General features: G+C 54.7%; 2 protein-coding genes across 22 annotated transcripts in view; both read left to right on the forward strand.

The window, feature by feature from the left end:
* The first annotated feature begins 3,800 nt into the window (after positions 1–3,800).
* LOC133257084 (histone H2A type 1-B-like) lies at positions 3,801–6,726 on the forward strand. The gene has a single exon (XM_061432569.1). The coding sequence runs from the start codon at positions 4,481–4,483 to the stop codon at positions 4,868–4,870; it is 390 nt and encodes a 129-aa protein (XP_061288553.1). The 5' UTR covers positions 3,801–4,480; the 3' UTR covers positions 4,871–6,726.
* Positions 6,727–9,554: 2,828 nt separating this feature from the next.
* BIN1 (bridging integrator 1) overlaps positions 9,555–21,614 on the forward strand; it is a 56,924-nt gene continuing 44,864 nt past the window's right edge. For 16 of the 21 annotated variants that reach the window (XM_061432389.1, XM_061432415.1, XM_061432425.1 and 13 more), the window contains exon 1: positions 9,751–9,980. In XM_061432389.1, coding sequence (XP_061288373.1) covers positions 9,897–9,980 — 84 coding nt within the window. In that variant the 5' untranslated portion in view covers positions 9,751–9,896. Of the gene's footprint in view, positions 9,981–10,433; positions 10,705–21,614 lie in introns of those variants that run through there. The other 5 variants (XM_061432522.1, XM_061432491.1, XM_061432361.1 and 2 more) reach the window with 5 other exon arrangements.

Here is a 21,614-nt window from a genome sequence, read left to right on the forward strand (position 1 = left end):
TGTCTAGTAAAACATTTTCCCACTAAAGACAATTATAAAAAATTTCCAATAAATATTTCCAAAGCCCAGTATCTTACTTCTAAAGGAACTCAGCCATGATTCACTGAAGTATTGCTGGGCCAAGGGCTGTTTGCTTTTCTGCACCTCGCTTACCCATCTGTAAAGCTGGCAAAAGTCAGCCTACTGCGTGTCACTAGCAAAGAGGGCCCCAAACCAGAGCCCCTGTTCCTGACCCTCAGGACAGTATGTCATGACTGTAACCACTGGCCGAGGCCGCTAAGTCTTGGCCAGGGACAGCTAGGTTACCTCTAATCCTCAGCAGCAACCTTGCCTCTTGCTATGTTTGTTTCATTTATTCATTTAAAAATTTTTTATTATTTATTTGGCTGTGCTGGGTCTTAGTTGCAGCATGCAAGATCTTTAGCTGTGGCATGTGGGACCTAGTTAATTGGACCTGGGCCTCCTGCATCGGGAGCATGGGGTCTTAGCCTCTGGACCCCCAGGGAAGTCCCTATTGCTTCATTTCAAAGGAGCAAGCTCAAGGTCAGTCACACCACTAATAGGAACAGAGCTGGGTCTTCTGGCCCTGAAGCCTATGCTGTTTGCCATCATCTTCTTGGTCTCTTTATTACCTTCAGCCACACCAAAGGCCACAGGCGGTCAATGAAAGTGTCAAGATACTGGGGAGGAACACAAGGAAGTCAGTTATCTTAACATTTTTTTTCTCTTGAAGACTTCATTTGCCTATGGCCAAAGGGAGTGAGCATTTTTGCTGGAAGTCTTGAAGAGATCCTGGGGTTGGTGGGTAGTGAGCATTTTTGCTGGAAGTCTTGAAGAGATCCTGAGGTTGGTGGGTGGCTTGGTGACTGGCCTGCTCCCCAACCCCTCCTGCAGGCCCTGGTCGGACCGGATGAAGACTGGAGCTGACCATCTGGGTCAGTAGGTTTGGAAGTCAGGATGTGGAGCCTGAAGACAGCTCTCCTTTCAGAAGGTCCCCTGGAGGGCTGCCCTCCCATCTGTGTAAAAGTCCCCTGCAAGATCCATCCATTCTCCTACGCCTGTCCACCATCCGGGAAGGGACATTTGTAGAGAAGGGAGGAATGAAAGGGCATCAGCACTGAGGACCAGCATGTGAATGGCATGTCCTTAGCCTCTTGCCACCTGTATTCTGAGTGTCTACCCTGTAACTTGGGCTTCCCTTGTGGCTCAGCTGGTAAAGAATCCGCCTGTGGAGTGGGAGACCTGGATTTGCCGCCTGGGTTGGGAAGATCCCCTGGAGAAGGGAAAGGCTACCCACTCCAGTACTCTGGTCTGGAGAGTTCTGTGGATTGTATAGTCCATGGGGTCGAAAAGAGTTGGACATGACTGAGCGACTTTCACTTTCACTTTCACTTTCACTTTCACCCTGTAACAAGGAACTTGGATGTCCCAATTTGCCCAGGACAGTCCTGGTTTAGGCCTAATGTCATTTAGGCTGGTGTCATTATTTTTTTCCCCCACTTTCACTCAAAACTATACGAGTTTGGACATTTCATCTTAAGTCAGATGAACCAGGTAGAGTTGCTCAAAGGAAACTCTACATCGAGGATACTTATAGCATTAGGGACTCATCGGGTTGTCTCTCAGAAGGATATCATTTTGATAACAATATATCAGTCATGACAGTTCCAGGTGCCTTCACGTTGGCTTTAGCAGGAAAAAAGTGCATTGGTTTGTTCAGCTGGACAGTGGGAGGTTGGGAGTGGGCAGGATTGAGCCAGGCACTCCAGCAATATTGGTATATCTGCCTCTCTGTCTCTGCTTCTCTGTCTCCATCTCTCCAGCTCTCAACTCTTGACTTTATTTTCTAGTCTGGCTCTTTCCCACGGTGAGCAAGCTGGCTTCTGGAAGCTCCATGCTCATACCTCGTGTCTTCTTAGCAACACCAGCAGAAAGAGGAACTTCTGTGTCTTACAGGGATACACACCTCTGAGGCCAGGGAAGACTCCTACTGGCTCTGCTGGGCTCATGTGCTCGTGTCTGAGCCAATCGTGTGGCCTGGGTGAATGGCCCACCTGGAGTATGTACTCATCCTGGTACAAGGGACAAGACAGCATCAGATCAGTTCAGTCGCTCAATCGTGTCCGACTGTCTTCGACCCCATGAATCACAGCACGCCAGGCCTCCCTGTCCATCACCGTCTCCCGGAGTTCACTCAGACTCATGTCCATCGAGTCAGTGATGCCACCCAGCCATCTTGTCCTCTGTCGTCCCCTTTTCCTCCTGCCCTCAATCCCACCCAGCATCAGAGTCTTTTCCAATGAGTCAACTCTTCGCATGAGGTGGCCGAAGTACTGGAGTCTCAGCTTTAGCATCATTCCTTCCAAAGAAATCCCAGGGCTGATCTCTTTCCGAATGGACTGGTTGGATCTCCTTGCAGTCCAAGGGACTCTCAAGAGTCTTCTCCAACACCACAGTTCAAAAGCATCAATTCTTCGGTGCTCAGCCTTCTTCACCGACCAACTCTCACATCCATACATGACCACTGGAAAAACCATAGCCTTGACTAGACGGACCTTTGTTGGCAAAGTAATGTCTCTGCTTTTCAATTTGCTATCTAAGTTGGTCATAACTTTCCTTCCAAGGAGTAAGCGTCTTTTAATTTCATGGCTGCAGTCACCATCTGCAGTGATTTTCTAGCCCAAAAAACAGCAGCATCAAGCCACACCAAAGGAGGAAGGACGTCCTAAGGACAAAGGGCAGTAGCCAGGCAGAGTAAATTTACAGCATCTGCTAGTCACTACATAGAATCACCATTTACAGAGTCACTTCTCACACTCCAGGGGCTTTATATCTATTGTTCTCTACTTCTACAATAATCTAAAGAGTGTTATATACCCCCCATAATGCAGATGATGCTGGAACAGTGTATATGACACACCCAAGTGGTGAACCGAGGAGCTGACCTCCGACTCCAGGTCTGACTAGCCCTCCCACCACATCTTGGTCACATTTTATATGTGAGAAGGACTGAGGATAATTTGAGTCAGGGGGCCCTTCTTGGACACCATGTCACATATATGCTGCCCAGAAATAATGCTTCTGGAAATACATATCCCCTCTGGTTCTGCCCGTAGACTCTTCTGCATGCTCCCTGTCTCTCTAAAAGATGAAGCTTGCTGTTCCAGGAAGAAGGAAGAAGATGTTTTGTTCCCAGTTCTGAAGAAGGCCAGGTGCCAGGTGACCCCAGCACAGGACCCAGCAACCCTGTGCCTTCAGGCGAAGCTGTCTTCTCCAGGTCTCCACCTGAAAGAGAACAGCAAAAAGTCCTACTGCTGTTGAACACAGCATTACTGTGACGGTCAAATGAGTGTAAGCAACAAGTCTTGCTTTGTAAGACAGAACGATGCTGGTGATGACGGCAGACACAGTGCCAGCTCAGAGCCTCTTACTTGATTTTTTTTTTTAATTTTTTTAATTTTATTTTTAAACTTTACAATATTGTATTAGTTTTGCCAAATATCAAAATGAATCCGCCACAGGTATACCCGCGTTCCCCATCCTGAACCCTCCTCCCTCCTCCCTCCCCTACCCTCCCTCTGGGTCGTCCCAGTGCACCAGCCCCAAGCATCCAGTACCGTGCATCGAACCTGGACTGGCGACTCATTTCATACATGATACTATACATGTTTCAATGCTATTCTCCCAAATCTCCCCACCCTCTCCCTCTCCCACAGAGTCCATAAGACTGATCTATACATCAATGTCTCTTTTGCTGTCTTACACAGGGTTATTGTTCCCATCTTTCTAAATTCCATATATATGCGTTAGTATACTGTATTGGTGTTTTTCTTTCTGGCTTACTTCACTCTGCATAATAGGTTCCAGTTTCATCCATCTCATTAGAACTGATTCAAATGTATTCTTTTTAATGGCTGAGTAATACTCCATTGTGTATATGTACCACAGCTTTCTTATCCATTCATCTGCTGATGGGCATCTAGGTTGCTTCCATGTCCTGGCTATTATAAACAGTGCTGCGATGAATATTGGGGTACACGTGTCTCTTTCCCTTCTGGTTTCCTCAGTGTGTATGCCCAGCAGTGGGATTGCTGGATCATAAGGCAGTTCTATTTCCAGTTTTTTAAGGAATCTCCACACTGTTCTCCATAGTGGCTGTACTAGTTTGCATTCCCACCAACAGTGTAAGAGAGTTCCCTTTTCTCCACACCCTCTCCAGCATTTATTGCTTGTAGACTCTTGGATCGCAGCCATTCTGACTGGCGTGAAATGGTACCTCATAGTGGTTTTGATTTGCATTTCTCTGATAATGAGTGATGTTGAGCATCTTTTCATGTGTTTGTTAGCCATCTGTATGTCTTCTTTGGAGAAATGTCTATTTAGTTCTTTGGCCCATTTTTTGATTGGGTCATTTATTTTTATTGGGTCATTTTCTGTTTGGTTTTCCTTGTGAAATATTTTGCTTCGTGATCTAGCAGGTATGTCATGCCGTGGTAAACAGGGTGGCAAGGCTCGCGCTAAAGCCAAGACTCGCTCTTCGCGTGCTGGGCTCCAGTTTCCCGTGGGCCGCGTGCACTGCCTGCTCCGGAAGGGCAACTACTCCGAGTGTGTCGGGGCCGGCGCACCGGTGTATCTGGCAGCGGTGTTGGAGTACCTGACAGCCGAGATCCTGGAGCTGGCGGGAAATGCGGCCCGGGACAACAAGAAGACCCGCATCATCCCGCGCCACTTGGAGCTGGCCATCCTCAACGATGAAGAGCTCAACAAGCTGCTGGGCCGTGTGACCATCGCTCAGGGTGGTGTGCTGCCCAACATCCAGGCTGTGCTGCTGCCCAAGACTGAGAGCCACCACAAGGCCAAGGGCAAGTAAAGTGTTCACGTTCCCACGGCACTTTTACTTTCAGTTACCCAGGAAAAGTTGATATTGGGTCTTACTTGATTTTTGAAGGATGGAAGGAAAATATCTCGTGGTGCTCTTTTTCTCCAAGGGACAGGAGGACTGACCTTTGCCCCAGCCTGAGTCTTTCATGGTTTAAAAAATAATTTCCCCAGGTATCACCATTCAGACATGCAGACCAGCAGGCATGGAACACACGCCACAACATTGTGGTTTCCCAACCAGGGAACACTGTCCTCATTTCAATTTGTGTTTTTAATAGCATTTCTTCATGATTGTGAAAGTTGCTCATTCATGTCCGATTCTTTGCAACCCTTGAATTCTCCATGCCAGAATACTGGAATGGCTAGCCTTTCCCTTCTTCAGGGGATTTTCCCAACCCAGGGATTGAACTCAGGTCTACCACATTGCAGGCAGATTCTTTACTGACTGAGCCACTAGGGAAGCCAGGAATACTGGAGTGGGTAGCCTATCCTTTCTCCAGCGGATTTTCCTGACCTAGGAATCTAACCAGGGTCTCCTGCATTGCAGGGAGGTAACTCATTTACCGGAGAAGGCAATGGCACCCCACTCCAGTACTTTTGCCTAGAAAATCCCATGGACGGAGGAACCTGGTAGGCTGCAGTTCATGGGGTCGCTAGAGTCGGACACGACTGAGCAACTTCCCTTTCACTTTTCACTTTCATGCATTGGAGAAGGAAATGGCAACCCACTCCAGTGTTCTTGCCTGGAGAATCCCAGGGACGGGGGAGCCTGGTTGGCTGCTGTCTATGGGGTCGCACAGAGTCGGACACGACTGAGGCGACGCAGCAGCAGCAGCTCATTTACCAACTGAGTTATCAGCTACCCCTGATGATTTTGATGATTACAGAAATAGTACATGAACAAAATTTGCAAAATAAAAAAGGAAGAAGAGAGAGAGATAAAAAGACCAAACCCACCCCTTTACCACTCCACCCAGAGATACCAGCCACATTTGAATATCCATTGACACTATACCATTGTACGCATTAATATCCTGCATTATTCTATTAACAACACATTATAGCATTTCCCCATCACAAAAATGCAAGAGTGTTATTGTTTTGGTAAACATTTCATGTTTGGTTATTCTATAGCTTAATCACATCTGGTTAAAGGACTTTGTGCAGAGGCCTGGGGTTGGGTTGTGGCGAGTTGGTGCGGAGCAGGGACTGGGAGACCTGGATGCCGAAAGAACAGAAGGAAAGGCAGACCTGTGACATGCCAGACGCCTGTCTGTCTGTTCCTTTATTCCTGCCTCCGTATTTGAGGGCTTTGCCGGGCAGCAGGCTTCCCTCCCTGTTCTCTTGAAAGTGCTGGTGGTCAACATCACTCCCTCAAAGAGCCTCCCAGCCCTCCCAGCCCCCACCCGGCCCCCACATAGTGAATTCCTGAGGGAGGGGATTCGCTGCATGCACCACTGGGAGAGCTAAGCCCAGAACTGGTGCTCAGTAGGTAGGGGCTTCCCAGGTGGCATTACTGGTAAAGAACCTGCCTGCCAATGCAGGAGATATGAGAGACGCTGGTTCGATCCCTGGGTTGGGAAGATCCCCTGGAGGAGGGCATGGCAATCCACTCCAATATTCTTGCCTGGAGAATCCTATGGACAGAGGAACCTGGTGGGTTATAGCTCATAGGGTCACAAAGAGTCAGATACGACTGAAATGCAAGTCAAGAGACTGGAGGAGTTGGGGAATATGTATATTAGTATCGTAGTAACAAGAACAATAATAATAGCCAATGTACTGTCAATTTTGTACTATTATAATGGGATGGACATCTGTGTAATTAAACTTTGCTAAACTTTTGAGATGTTTCTTATACTTGGGATTCTGGGATTGAAGAGTATTTTGATAATTCTTAATACATATTGCAAGATTGCTTTCCAGAAATCCTGTATCTGTTATATTCTCAGAAGCAGTATGTGTCTGTCTCTCTGGTTTTAAATAACATAATTTAAAAAAATGACTTGCTGATTTGATGAAAATGACATCAGGGATGGTATCTCATTGATTTAAGAAGCAATTTTGTTTTTCTGGTAAGACTGAACTCTTAATACCTATGTATTGATCATTTGAATCTCCATTGTGAACTGTCCTTTTTTACCATTTGCCCATTTATTTGTGAAAATCTTTGTGCTTTTCTTATGAATTGTGAGAGTTTTATTTTCAAAAATATTCCCCTAACTTCTTACGCTTTTTTATGTCAACTTTCTTTTCAAAATGTAAGTAATCTTTTTTCCTGATAGTAAAAACAATGGACTGTCCTGCTAAAAAAATCAGACACTATAGGAAACCATAAAGTAAAAATCCCCTACATTCCTAGCCTTTGGCCTTATAATATCTTGGGAGCATTTCCTTCCAAATTTCATCCTATTTGTCGATGGTACTTTTTGAGGTTTAAAAAAATTGAATTTTTACATACCCCCAAACAAGTATTTTTTATTTCAAAACTTCTTCCAGTGGTTTTGTGCTTAAAAAAGTCTTTCCAAACTAGAGATCAGATCAAAGAATTGTCTTCTTTAAAGATAAAAGTCATATGTGTTTATGAAGGCAACACAGCTTATTATAGACTATTTAGGAAGTTAAGGGGGAAAAGGCTTCCCAGGTGGTGCTAGTGGTAAAGAAACTGCCTGCCAACGCAGGAGACAAAAGAGACATGGGTTCAATCCCTGGGTTGGGAAGATCCCCTGGAGAAGGCAAGGGCAATCCACTCCAGTAATTTTGCCTGGAAAACCCCATGGACAAAGGAGCCTGGTGGGCTACAGTCAGTGGGGTTGCAGAGAGTCAGACATGACTGAAGCGACTTAGCCCACAAAGGGGAAAAAAATCAGCCATAATGCCTTGACCTTAAAATATCTATTTCCTTGTGCATGGTTTGTTCCAGTCTTTGATCATGAGCATTTATATTTATTTTTATGTGGTTGCGAAGGCAGTACATGTGAAATTTCCTATCTTCTCCTTTTCACTCATAATTGTACCTAAGCATTATTTCATGTTGCTACACAGTCTCCTTAATTGTTTAAAATGATTCCCTTAATGGTCTCTGTGGTTGCTTTGCTGTCTAGCTGACCCTATCCTATTGATAACCATTCATGTTGCTTCCAATTTTTCTGTCAACTGACCCAAGTCCAGTGAAGCAGAATCTCCCACTTTCCCTGGGGGCTGACTGTAATCTGATTTGACTTTTGCACATTTTCTCCTTTTGTCAGAGGAGGGCTGGAAGAAATTGCTCTTTAGAGAATGGTTAGAAAAGTGCCATGCATAAAGTTAGGAGGAGAACACCTATGAGGTGAAAGCTGATGAGCATTTAAAAGAAAGCTGCCTGAGAAACTGCACTACTTTGGTTTTGTTTTTGTAATTCAGGAATCAGGCATGAATTTATAATAATAATTTTGACAAAATGCTTTCTGCTCCTGTGTGCTTGGTGCTTTTCCTCGAAAGCAGGTCCATGTTCTAGCTGAGGGCTTTAGTGCACGAGGGTCTAGGTCTGAATCTCTGCTTATCTCTTTGACCTTCAGCAGCTGCAGTTCCTCAGTCTGTCTGCCTGCAAAATAGGAATAAGAATAGGCTGGAACGACTGAGGTGCTGAGCAGTCTTGCAGGAAAAAGTGGAGGAGAAGCCAGGCTCTAGAGAGGAACATGTTCCCAGGGAGCCCAGGAGGAACCTTCTATTGCTGGGTCTCAGTTTCTCTGTGTATGGTGGGCTTGGTGGATGGTCTGCAAAAGCCTTTGCTACTCTTCCTGGAAGCTTGCCAGTGCCCCCTACCCTGGCTCCTGTGGGGTGCTGGACATGTCCAGGCCTCCTCAGCAGGGCTTCCAGGACTCCTCTCTCTACTCAGTTCAGCCTACATCCCTGGGACAGGCACTGGCCTCCCGGGCAACAAAATGCTGTGGCATCCTTCCAAGACCCTGACGTGATTCTGGGGAGCCGTGGGGGTGGGATCAGTAAACCCAATGCATATTTATTAATTTCGAATAAGTGTCATTGGTCTGTTGGCACAGTTGTCAGTGATCGGTTAACCTTCTTTCCTTTGAATAATGACCATTCATTTTTCTTCTAGCACGGAATAGGAGACCAACCACCCAGGATAGAGTGTTTGGAAAGCCTGGGATGTGGAGTCAGAGGTCTGGTTCCAGGCCTCTGTGTCTCACTTGTAAAAGGTGAAAAATAATAGCTCTACTTCATAGGGCTGTTGCCAAGGGGGCACTTAACAGAGTGCCAGGCACTCCTCAGCGCTCAGTACCATTAGGCTGTTGTTATCATAATAATTATCCGCAGATTAGAAGACCCAGCGTCTGGTTAGCAAGGCACTAAGCAAGAGGAACAGTTCCCCGGTGGCGTCCCAAGAACCCCGGTCGAGAAGGGTGAACCTAGAGGCCAAGAGGCTGAGTGTCAAGAAGGAGACCCTCGGTGAGCGCGCTCCTGCGCAGGCTCCCGGATTCCCGGGGCGCTCAGCAATCGCCACCCACTTTATCTTCGGTTTGTGAAAGGACCTTTCTCCTCCATCTGGCCTCTTTTCCTGGGCTGCGGGAGGTATCTACTGGGTTGAAAGAAGGGCTCGCGGCGGCGTCGGACCCGGGGCGGTCGTACTAGTTCCCGCCCCGGGGCGGTGTCAGCGAAGTGTCCTGGGAGTCCGGCCAGCCGCTGCAGCCGCGGCGACGGTGGGCGCCGCTCCCCCACCGCCGGCGGACCGGGTCTGGCCTCCGGGGTGGCCCTTTAAAAGGCAGGGTCTTGTCCGGAGGGGGCGGGCGGGGGGCGCTGACCGCCACCCGAGGCCCGGCCCCTCCTCTCTCCCTCCCCCTCCCTCCATCCGTCCGTCCCTCCCTCGGTCCCCGCGTCGCTCGCTCGCTCGCCGGGCGCACGCTCCGCCTCCACCAGTCGGCTCGGCGGTCTAGTGCGCGGCGTGGAGCGGGAGCCCGGGGCCGGGGCCGGGGGCTGGGAGATCTGCGCCCGCCACCCGGCGAGCCTGAGCCGCAATGGCTGAGATGGGCAGCAAGGGGGTGACGGCGGGGAAGATCGCCAGCAACGTGCAGAAGAAGCTCACTCGGGCGCAGGAGAAGGTGAGCGAGCCCGAGCCCCTGCCCCCGCGCCGTCTGGACACCTGTCCCCTACCCCCGCGCCGGGGGCCGGTCCTCGTCCGCGGCCGGGCGCTGTCACCTCCAGACGAGGGCTGCCGAGGACCTTCGGGGGTCCACAGGCTGCGCCCCGCGGCGCTCTGGGTGTCCCCCCGCGCCCGCGTCCTCCGTCTTTTCACCCCCGGCGGGGGCAGGAGAGGGCGCAGCTGTCTCTTCCCCCTCCCCCCTCTCCTCCACCCGCAGCTCCAGCCGCTTTGTATCTTCGCTGCTTGTCTGCAGGGGAGAGGCGGCCCCGGCTCTCCGGGCGCGAGGTCCAGGCTAACCCCGCCTGGAGGCCGAGGCCGGGAGGCTGGGAGGCGAGGTGGCGCTCCTAGCCCTCCCCGCGGGCGGGGCCGGCGCTAGCCGGGAGGGCGTATGCCCCTTGTCCCTAGAGTCGCTTAGATCCGGGATTCCCGAGACTGTCCCTCCGCTCGCGAGTGCCGGCGCGTCAGCTCCAGGCCTCTGAGCGTCTCCTGCGCCCGCCGTGCCCTCCTCTCCACCCGCCTCTCCACCTTCTGTCCTCGCGGGCTGAGGGAGCGGTCAGGTTTCCTTTCACCAGGGGTGCCCGCGGCCTGGAAGCTCCGGTCCGGCTCCCGCGGGAGGGGAGGGCTGCGGGCCCCTCGGGAAGTGCCCTCGCCAGAGAAGGGGCTTCGCATTTCCGGCGGCCGAGGTGAGGGTGGCGGCTCTGGCTTTGGGAGCCCGCGGCCGGGTGGGGAGCCAGCTGGAGCGGAGAAGGCGCGGCAGGCCGCCGCAGGAAACACGACCCCTCGGCCGGGAGAGCCCCTGGTCGTAGGCTGGGGGATGGAGCCGGGGCTTCCCGTGGCAACCTGACTGTGCAGGAAATGCAGGGTTTGGGGGCGGGGGTCCGCGCGCGCCGGCTTTCCATCCCCAGCCACCTCGGGTTTATTGAATTGGATCGCGCCAGTTGCTGACGCCACTTCCCCTGCCGACTCCGACTCTGAAATCTGAGATCGCAGAATCTGTGATCCTACCAGGGTGGCCCCCCTCAGCGCCCCTCCCGGCCGGGTCTGTCCCCTCTGTCGCCCGACACACGGCCGGGTGGGAACCGGGAGACCGGCCGGCCTTCCCCCGCCTGGCTGTGGCTGTTTATAAACAATGACTTTTGCAGCTGAGACCTGCGGGCTCCCTAAGGATGCAGCCACGTGATCGTCGTGGGTGGGGGGCGGCGGCGGCCGCTGGAGCTTCCCCCGAGCTTCCCTCAGAGTCTGCCTCTCATCCCCGTGGTCCCGGGCTAAGGAGGTGGTGGGTCGTGTAGAGGGAAGGGCCCTCAACCAGACTCCAGATCTGGCCTGCCCCAGCTGTCCTCCTCCCCTCCCCAGGGCGGGCGGAGGGATTAGAGCCCCACAGATAGCTGGCTGGAGGCTGGGACGGCTTCAGTTGCCCAGATTGGGGGTGGGGGGCAGATGCTGCTGCTCTTGCTCCTCCTTCACACCCCCCTCCCCCCATGACTGGCTAATCCGTTTAGGTGCCTGGGTCTAAGCCTGCTTCCTGTACCTAAGGGGCTGAGGAAGATGAATGGGAAGCTGAATGAGGCTGAGACAATTTCCTTGCCCCCATTCCAGTGATGTCCTAGCCCTCCCTTTGCTCTTGCTGTGTCCCCTTTGCCCTACTTGCCTTGTTTCTGAAGCAGCATATTTCAGGGATTTCAGGGGTGGCAGGCCTGGGCCATATCCCCTGCGGGTATGTGGTGACATGTTTCCACTAACCCCCCTGAGCTGCCGCCCCTCCCTCTTTAGCCTCTGTTGTGTGGCCTTGGGTCGTTGGCTGACAGCTGCTCAGCTGTAGATACTGGCCTTGGCCAAGGGCTGGCCCTGCCCGAGCCTGGGCCTCATGGGACTGGAGTTGCTTAGCGCTGTGGCTGTTCTTTGCCCCATGGGCTCTGGTTGGGGAGACCCTCCCCTCCAGAAGCCAGAGCGGCAGCACAGGCCTCCTGGCTGAGTCTGGAAAAGTAGCCTCCCCTGTTGGTCCAAGAAGCTGGGTGCCTCGACCCACACCAGTCTCTCCCCTCTGCCCTTCGGAGGCTCAGTCTGTGTCGAAGCCTGGCTGCTGCTGGCCTGGCCGCCTCCTCAGCATCTTCTGGTGGCCTTCAGGGCCACATCTAATTCGCATTGTCAGTGGTCTCATGGGCACCCCACCCCCACCTTGCCTTGGTCAAATCTATGAGTAATGGGGCAATTCCAGTTGTCCCGTTGCCATGGCAAGGTATTTCCTGACCAGGGACAAGCAGGAGCTTGGCTGGGAGGGCCTAGGCAACATCTGCGTAGGAAGAAGGGCCCCATCTCTCCTTTTCCTCGCCTTGATTTCCCCCCATCTCCTCTCAGCCCCGTCCGCCAGGATTCAGGGGGGCCTGGGTGGGGGAGGAAAGCTTGCTCGCTGGTGCCTTTGGAACCAGCTATCCTATTCCCCGGTCCAGTGAGTCCCTCAGGGGCTTGCCATTGCTCCTCCACCTGCCAGCCTCCACCACTGGTCTGGGTGCTCCCTGGGGGTTGGGCAGATCTATGTGTGCACCCCACATTCACCTGGCCCCAGCCAGTGCTGAGGGACGGTTAGGAACAAACAGGGGTGTTTGGGGACTTGGTGTGGGAGCCTTGATGCTGGGTGGGTGATTTGACCAGAGTGCTCCTCAGCCTGCCTTCATTCAGCAAATCCCGCTTGTGTGGAGCGCCTGGGCCTCGCTCGGCCCAGGGTGCTGAGGGGAGCAGGGTGCTTGTGGCTCTGGCCATCAAGGAGCTAATTGTTGTTGTAAGGGCCTGTGGCCTCTGGCCCTGGTGTGAAGAGTGCACAAGACCACACTGGGGGGCTCCCTGGGGTCTGCCAGCCCAGCATGGCACTGTCACAGCTCACCTCCCAGCCCCCAGCTGCCCGCAGGGTGCTCAGTACCCTGAGGTCATCTTCCCATCGCTCATTTGGCTTGTCGGACCCTCTATAAATGACTCTCTCCATTTTTGGGCCTCAGTAGGTGGCTGGGCAGAGTCAAGTTGGGGTGGAGCGTGTGTCAGATGACAGAGAGGATTAGGGATTGGCGGGCTGGGTCCTTGGTGCGGGGGATGGGACAGTTGGGGAGAAGGGACAGCTGGGGTGGGGGTAGAATCTGGCCCGATTGCCCCTGAGTTCCACTGTTCAGAAGTCCTCATGGGGCAGGTGCAAGGGAGGCCAGCCCGTGCTGGAGGAGCCGGACCCATGAAGGGCGCAGGAGAGGAGACTCTGCACCCCACCACCCCTCACTGCCGGCCCTGAACTGCTGGGATTGGGGAGGCCCGCCGTGGAGGCTCAGGGCCCAGGGCTGTCTGTGGACAGAACAGCACTGGCAGGTCACAGCTGATGCTCCCTAGAGGGAAGGTGCAGTGGCAGTTATTTATAGGACCCCGACACATGGCCATGATGGTGCCACTCTCATCTGGATGGTCAAGGTCTCCCCCGCTGTAGCCATGGACCTCCTCAGTAGGAGCCAGGCCTTTGCGACCAGTTCTTATGCTCAGAGTGGCCTTGAGAGCAGCCAGGCCACACGGAAGGGCGGGGGGCAGGGAGCCCAGGTCTGAGGCCCCAGGCTGCAGTCAGTGACTCCCACTGCTTTCCCCATCGGGGTGCCTCTCTCTCACCCCCGAGTGTCCTCTCTCGTGTCCATCCCCACGTCGGCTTTGCCTCCACCTCTCTGCCTCGCTGCTCTTGTCTCTTTCCTCTGATCCTGTACATGCTTCTCTGCACCTCTCCAGGCTCGGATCAGCTTCTCTCTGAACCCGAGTTATTTATGTCGTTGGTTCATCTTGCCAGTGCTTGAGGGAAGGCTCTCCAGCCAGGCGTCATCTCTGGGTGGGGTGTTTCTGGGGGCTCAGTGGACATTTGGCTGAGGTCCGTGGGTGTGGGGAAGTTGTAAGCATGGCCTCCAGACTTCCTGGGCCCCAACAGGCTGGGTTGGGCTGAGCCCAGGCATGAGCTGAGGCCCTCCTCTGTCGAAGCTGTTGGTTCATGCAGGGCCCAAAGCAGGCAGAGTCAGTTTTGCCCAGGTCGGCTCATGGGGCTGCCGGGGGCCTGGGGGCGGTGTTGGGGTAGCGGTGGGGTGGGGGACAGCTGTGGGCCAGGGAGTGTGTGTGGAGTGGGAGAGTGAGCTGCTGGTCACTAATGGAAGGTATGGGGTGTGTCAGGAGGTGGCTGGGGGATAAATTTGGGCTGGGTTTGCTTGAATCTTGAACGCCGGTAGGATCTGTGAATTCCATGGCTTCTCAGAGAGGCTGAGGCCTCGACTCTTCACTTCTTTCTTCTCAGATGACCCCGCTGGGTCCCCTTCTCACCTCCCCTCTCTGGCATCGCCCAGGCTCCTGGCCCTCTGCTCAGCTCAGCCCACACAAATTGTGCTTCTGATCCTCCTGCCTGCCTTAGCCTGGCCTTGCCTGTACTTTTTCCCTGAGGTTCTAGAACCCCTATGTCCTTCCTCCCTGGATCTTGGGGTGGGTATGTAAGAGACAGAGCCCAGGCATGGGCTGGGTAGGCAGGCAGCAGTGACGCAGGGCTCCTGGCTCCTCCAACCAGCTGGGACCTTGGGCAAGTTTCAGGACCCTCCTGAGGCCGGTTTCTTCGGTGTGAGATGGGGATAACAATGGTCCCCTCCCCACGCCTGTTGTGGAGAGGAGGACCTTGGACAACAGTCAGTCACAGACCAAGTCTCAGTGGGCAGAGCCGAACCGTGGCCCAGAGGCCTGCCTTCCCCCAGCCCTCCTCCCTGCCCTTCTCCCTGCAGTGTCCATTACAGGCCCCTGCAGACAGCTAATCCCTGCTGAGCCCTGGATGGATCAGCCCAGGGTGGTGTGTGTCCATGTGTGGGTGCCTGTGTGTGTGTGTGTGTGTGCAGAGGGGCAGCATGTGATGGGGAAGGGAATCGCACAGTTTTCCGGGTCGGGGTGGGAGTGGGGATCTGGACTCATGTAAGTGTAAATCCTGTGGCCCTGGGTAAGTGTACCCCCCACCCCACCCCCCCACCCCCAGGCTTCCCTCTGACGATCAGTAAAGTGATCACGGGGTTTACTTCTTCATTTACTCGGAAAACAAATACTAAACACCCACTGTGCTCTAGGCGCTGTGTGGAGAGGGCTGAACAAAGGCAAGTCCCCACCACTGGAGCATGGATGCTCTCCCCTCCTCCCAGGGTGTAGGCAGACACGAAACGAAAAGTATGGTGGCAGGTAGATACAGGGCAGGGTAGCCTTTCCATAGTGGGATTTGATGGTTCAGGGCAGTCTTTCCTGAGCACCCCAGGGCCAGTTCTCACATGGTGTAAGGGATTGGTGAGGGTGTGTGTGCGTGCAGGTGTGGGTGTGTGCTAAGCCGCTTCACTCACGTCTGACTCTGTGTGACCCCATGGACTGTAGCGCTAGGCTTTTCTATTCATGGGTTTCTCCAGACAAGAATACTGGAATGGGTTGCGATACCCTCCTCCAGGGCATCTTCCTGACCCAGGATTTGAACCTGCATCTCCTGCAGCTTCTGCAGTGCAGGCAGATTCTTTACCGCTGAGCCACCAGGGAAGCCTCTGGTCATGGAGAAGCTGAGCCAAAGCTTCTGGTCTCCAGGTGAGAGAGCACTTGGGGGACCGGGGCTTCCTGTTGGATGTCACCCTGGTAGGTCACCCATACGTAAGCTCCTTTTTTGGCAAGTCTCCCTTTGGGATTAAAAGTGCAAAGAAAAGGGCGCTCATGCTGAAACCACCCCGCAGGGCATTGAGAATGCAGGCCAGGCTGCTTGGGGGTTGTAAGAAGGGAGGCAGGAGGGAACAATAAAAGGGAAGGGGGAGGCACCAAAGACAGCCCAGCCTGTGGAGGACCGTTTGCAAAATTTCCACATCAAGTAGCAGCGCAGGGTCGTGACGCAAGGTAGTGACAAGCATTCGGTTTCTAGAGAGCTGGGCTTGAATCCCTCTCTACCGGTTACCTCCCTCGGGCAGGTTGCGCTGACCTCTGAGCCTCACTTTCCTCACCTGAGTCAGTGGTGTGAGCCACAGAGAATACTGTGAGACGAAATGGACACAAGTGAGGGGCAGGGCTGGTGGTTCCTGTGCCGGGAACTGGCTGGCACCCTGAGCTCCTGGGGCCTCCCCAGCGAGGTTGCCAGCTCCCAGAGAGGCCGCATGGTTCTGGCCCGGGCAGCGAAGCTGGCTTAGTGCCAAGGGCTGGCAGGGGTCAGGGCTGGGGAATTGAGAAGAGAAAGATAGGCTCTTCCTGCTCCGAGGGAAGCCTTTGTCAAATATTAACTTAAAAACAACCTGATTTTGTTGCAGACCTGCTGAGTGCCAGGTGCTTGGTGAGGATTCTCATCCCCAGTGCAGCCTGGGAGGTCATCATGATTCCCACTTGGCAGATGAAGAAACTGAGGCTCAGAGCAGTGCTGTCACTTGCCCATGGGCTGTTTTGGCCCACTGTCTAGAAGGTTGCGTCTCCCTTGGTGACTAGGCCCTCAGGCTGGGGGAAAGCCTGGAGACACGCACTGCAAGTAAGACGTAGGTCTCCACCCAGGAGGCGGCATGAGGAGTGTCAGCTGATAGATTTGGGTCCCAAGACCTTCTCCCCCGTTAAATGAGGTCTGAGGCTGCTTGTATGTCCCTGGGTCTCCACCTGGCGTCTAAGTTTATACTTCAGAATGTGGTCTTTCTGTTTGGACGTATTTGGTAGGCCTTGGGTGCTGCTGCTGCTGCTGCTAAGTCGCTTCAGTCGTGTCCGACTCTGTGTGACCCCATAGACGGCAGCCCAACAGGCTCCGCCGTCCCTGGGATTCTCCAGGCAAGAACACTGGAGTGGGCTGCCGTTTCCTTCTCCAATGCATAAAAGTGAAAAGTGCAAGTGAAGTTGCTCAGTCGTGTCCGACTCTTAGCGACCCCATGGACTGTAGCCTACCAGGCTCCTCCGTCCACGGATTTTCCAGGCAAGAGTACTGGAGTGGGGTGCCATTGCCTTCTCCAGCCTTGGGTGCTAGTGGTGGAGAATCTGCCTGCCAGACATAAGAGACACGGGTTCGATCCCTGATTCAGGAAGATCCCCTGGAGAAGGAAATAGCAACCCACTCCAGTTTTCCTGCCTGGAGAGTCCCATGGACAGAGGAGCCTGGTGGGCTATGGTCCATAGGGTCACAAAGAGTCGGACATGACTAAAGCGACTTAGAACAGATGGACGAGGTGAGGGGACAGCCTGGGGTTTTGTGAGGCAAGTCTAGGGACAGGAGTTCCTGCAAGGGGGGACAAATGGTGGTGGTGGTGGTGGTGGTGTGTGTGTGTGTGTGTGTGTGTGTGTGTATTCCCAGATATGTAGGCTGTGTCTACTTTATTCAATATAAAGGAGTACACTTTATCCTGAGATTGTACCTACTTTGTTGATATTTTTGCAGTAGTGTTTCTCTCATGAAATGATGGTACTACTGGCTGTTCCCTATGTTCTTGGGGAGGAAATAGTCATGATGTTGATCCCTGCCCCCGCAAGCTGAGAAGATTTTCCTGGTGTGGAATCTAAATGTCTGGGGCCTCCTGCCCTGGGGCAGTTTGCTGCCTACCCTGTGGACTGGCCGCCAGGAGTTGGGGTGGGTTGGCTGTTCTGGTCCGCGCTCGAAGCTCGGCAGTGGCTCCGCAAGCCCCTGGAACATCTGCTCTGTGCAGCTGGGTGCTGTCTGCTGCAGTCACTACGGTGCCCCCAGCTGTGCGCACAGTAGGCGCTCAGTGCATCCGTGTTGCCTGGATGCCCGGATTCTTCAGGGAGATGGAGACAGGTTGATGGCTGGCAGAGGTCCTGGAGGCTGTGGGTTCAGGGTGTAGGGTGGGAGGGGTAGGGGCGATGTGGCTGCAGGATTTCACGCCTCCAGCGAGCACAAGGGGTGTCAGAGTCCAGGTCTTGGGGTCAGGTTCGGGGGGCATACGATGGCCCTGGCACAGGGCATCCCCAGGGGCCTGGGCATCAAACACAGAACTCCCTCCCACAGTAGTCTCCGGGCTGTGATGGTGCTGACCTGAGCCACGGGTTGAGGGCTTGGGCCTAGATGCTGGCCTTCTTAGGAGTGGGCTGGGGCCCTGCTGGGGAGCCCTCCTTGGCTTTAGACCAATTGCCAAAGAGAGGTTGGCTTGAGTCATCTCTTCCGATATGAGAAAGCTTTGGGGTGACCGGGGTCCCGGGACTCACTGACCTGAGGGTCTCTGTGATTTGCCGGCCCCAAGACTCATGGCCTCGCTCAGACCCCCCGGCCTCCTGGACCTCACCTTCGGGCCCAGGCTGTGACCCAGGTCCCAGGGCCACCACAGACGGGGTAGGAGCGAGCCCACAGCTTGGATGGACAGTGGGGGTTGGAGCCTGGTGCTGGGGTTTGACCTTGGTGCTGCCCACGGTGCCCTTGGGCGGGGTCATGTGTATCCCCCTATGCTGTGCCCAGGGGCTTCCCTGGTGGCTCAGACAGCAGTGAATCTGCCTGCAATGCGGGAGACCCAGGTTCGATCCCTGGGTTGGGACAATCCCCTGGAGAAGGGCGTGGCGACTCACTCAAGTATTTCTGCCCGGAGAATCCTATGGACAGAGGAGCCTGGTGGGCTACAGTCCATGGGGCTGCAAAGAGTTGGACACGACTGAGTGACTGCCATATGCTGTGCCCAAGCCTGTGCTGATGGGCTGGGTCCCTGCTGCTGGCCCCGCTCGGTAGACGAGGGGCTCGGTGGATGGGTGGATGCAAGTTGGAGACACCGCAGCCTGTGCAGTGTGCAGGCTGCAGCAGGGTGGGAACTGAGCCCCAGCGGCTGGGGAGTGAGTGGGTGGCAGCCAACGGCAGGCAGCAGCCTCCAGCGGCCGCAGCGCTGGGGGCAGGGACTCGCCACTGCTGTCACAGCCGGGCTGGGCTGGGGCTCTCAGGGCCCCTGCAAGGCCTGCCCTCCCATCCTGGAGCCCCCAGGACACCTTCCTAGGGATATTGCTGCCGCTCCTTGCTTCACTCCTGGTGTTCTGTCGCCTCTCTCCCCCTTGTCATTCTCTGGTTCTGAGGTCACTCAGAGGAGGGGAACGGGCCCTGCCCTCAAGGAGCTCCCAGCCCCACACTCCGTGCCCACCGCAGCATTGGGGAGAGCTGGGGGAAGGGCACCGGCGCCTTCCATAAGGCCTGGGCAGTCAGGAAAGACTGCTTGGAGGAAGTGGCCTGCCCTCCTTAGGCAGCCAGAATCCAGCTGTGCCCAGGAAGGCAGGGCTGCCGTCCTGGAGTCCACTACGTCAGGGCTGGGGTCGGGGCCTTCCCAGAAGGCTGCTCTACATCCTGCGTTCCCTCCCACTGCGTGCAGACCTGCCCTTCTGTGTTTCAAGGCCCCAGGGTGGCACCCTGGAGGGGATGACGCTGCTAAGCTGGCAGAGCTGGACAGCTGTGAGGGGTCAGTGGGTCAGCTCACCCCCAGGGCCAGGCACTCCATTGCACTCGCCTTTTGAGACCAGACCAGATGGCCAAGTGGGGACCCCCTTGGTCCTGGATCAGAGCCGGGCTGGGTCCTCAGGGGGTGAGGGGTCATGCCAGCTGGTTGGGATCCTGGCTCTGAGCGCAGATGGCCGGGTGAGGAGTGGACGACAGTAACGTCACGTCGTGAGGATGAGGCTCAGGACGAGCGGCTGGCCAGTGAGGGGTCCGGGTTTCCACCCAGGCCTGTGCCTGAGGAGCTTTGCAGAGGCTGTGCAGCCGGAAGGGGGCTGGAGTGAGCGGAGAGCCAGCCCTTTTTCCAACAGCTGCTGCTACTTTCTTTGGACCCGTGCTCAGCTCAGCCTCTCCCCGGGACTGCAGCCAGCACACTGGAGCCCTGGGCGGGCCAAGGCCCGGCACTGGGTGCTGAGGTCAGACCTGGCCCCGGGGGGCGGGGCCGGAGAGGCCCCTCTAGGGGACCCCTGTTGCTCCCTCTCCGGCCCCTGTGGCCCTCCACCCCCCACTTTTCTGCTCTGAGGCAGCATCACCTCTCTCAAGACATGCCCTCCAGCCTATCAACAACTACCTTGGGACCAGATGTGGGTGATAAGGTGGATGAAGATGGTGACCTGGGTTGGGCCCCTGGCAGGTGGGCAAGAGTCAGGGAGAGAGATTGAACAAGGGAAGGGGAAGAAGGAGGTTGACCCCAGGAACTACCCGCCTGTTCTGGGGTCCTGGGCACTCATGCCTTCTCTGAGCCCGCGTTTCCTCCTCTGTAAGTGGAAACGGGGGTTCCTGCCCATGGACTTGTGGCGAGAGTCCAGGAGGATGTGATATGATCAGGGCCTGCTGGGGTGGACACGCAGGTTCTGTTCCAGGGAGCATCTTGGGGAACCCCTGGGAACCCACAGGTAGGGGCCGTTCTGGCTTTTGTGTTTTGAGCTGTTTCTCTTTGCTGATGAACAGATTCTTGAAGTTGAACTGCAGTGCAGTTTCTGTTCCCTTTTTCCCTGTATAGTCTGAAAACGCTAAATTGGGAGGGGTGGTGTCATCTCCTACAGGAGGGAAGCCAAAGCGCCCCCTGAGCCAGAGCTTGATTGAGCGGGTTGGGGCAGGGGAGGGCAATCGGTTCCAGATGGGCTGGGTTGAGGGGTCTCCCGTCCCTCATTCACTCATTCATTTGAGGAGCCGGAGGCGCAGCTAAAGGAGAGCCGGAGCTTCGAGACCTGGGTGGAAGCCTGCCTTGGCCGCCGAGCCTCAGTTGCTCATCTGGGAACGGGGAAGCATGAGATTCCCCTGGCAGAACAGAGTTCTACTGGATGCAGCTGGGTCTGGATGATTCTGGAAGGGAGGACAGGAGAGCATCTCTGCGGCATTTCGTGGGTTTACTCAGAGCCTTCCCACCTGCCATTTTTCGTTTGTTCTTCTCAGTGACCAGTGCGGTCGGCAGGACTGGATTATGGTCCCACTGGGGAGGTGAGAACACTGGAGCTCAAGCAAGCCCTGGGATTTTTTTCCCCCTTCTGTTCTCCGACTTGGCCCCAGGCTGGCCTTTCCTGGGAGCTAGCACCCCCATCCCTGAATGGGGGAGAAGGTGGTTGGATGATGCCGGAAATAGATTATTGTAGTGCAAATATAAATGCCTAAGTGTTTTCAAATGAAAGCCAGTGTGTGGGGCTGCCTTTGTGGGGCAAACACCTGGGGGAAGGGGTGTGTGTGTGTGTGTGTGTGTGTGTGTGTGTGTTTGGGGAGGAGGTTGGGGAGGAGGCTGACACACTGGAGGAGAAGGTGACCCTGCAGAAAAGCCACCTTGGAGCTTTTCACATGGCCCCTGATTCCCCTATGACTCCACCATGGTGGTGGGGGAACGTGGCTTCACAGAGGAGTCACGGGGACCCCAGAAGGTCAACGTCGGATGTGGACAGGGCTGGCATAGCACTCCTTAGGGGCCTCAGTAGAAAGAGTTCCAGGCACAGACGCCAAAGCTGTGTGGGAAAACAGTTGGGGAGGGTGCGGAGTCGCGCGGGCAAGGGGGGAGTGTTGGGGGGCCCAGGGCCGGGGAGGGGAGGGACACTTGAGGACGAATTAGTGGTCAGGAATACAAGCTGAATCTTGATCTAAACTGAGAAACAGAATCCGCAATTAATTGGCTGCATTTGCTGAACC

This window comes from Bos javanicus, chromosome 2 (genome assembly GCF_032452875.1).
Source record: "Bos javanicus breed banteng chromosome 2, ARS-OSU_banteng_1.0, whole genome shotgun sequence".
Taxonomy (NCBI): Eukaryota; Metazoa; Chordata; class Mammalia; order Artiodactyla; family Bovidae; genus Bos; species Bos javanicus.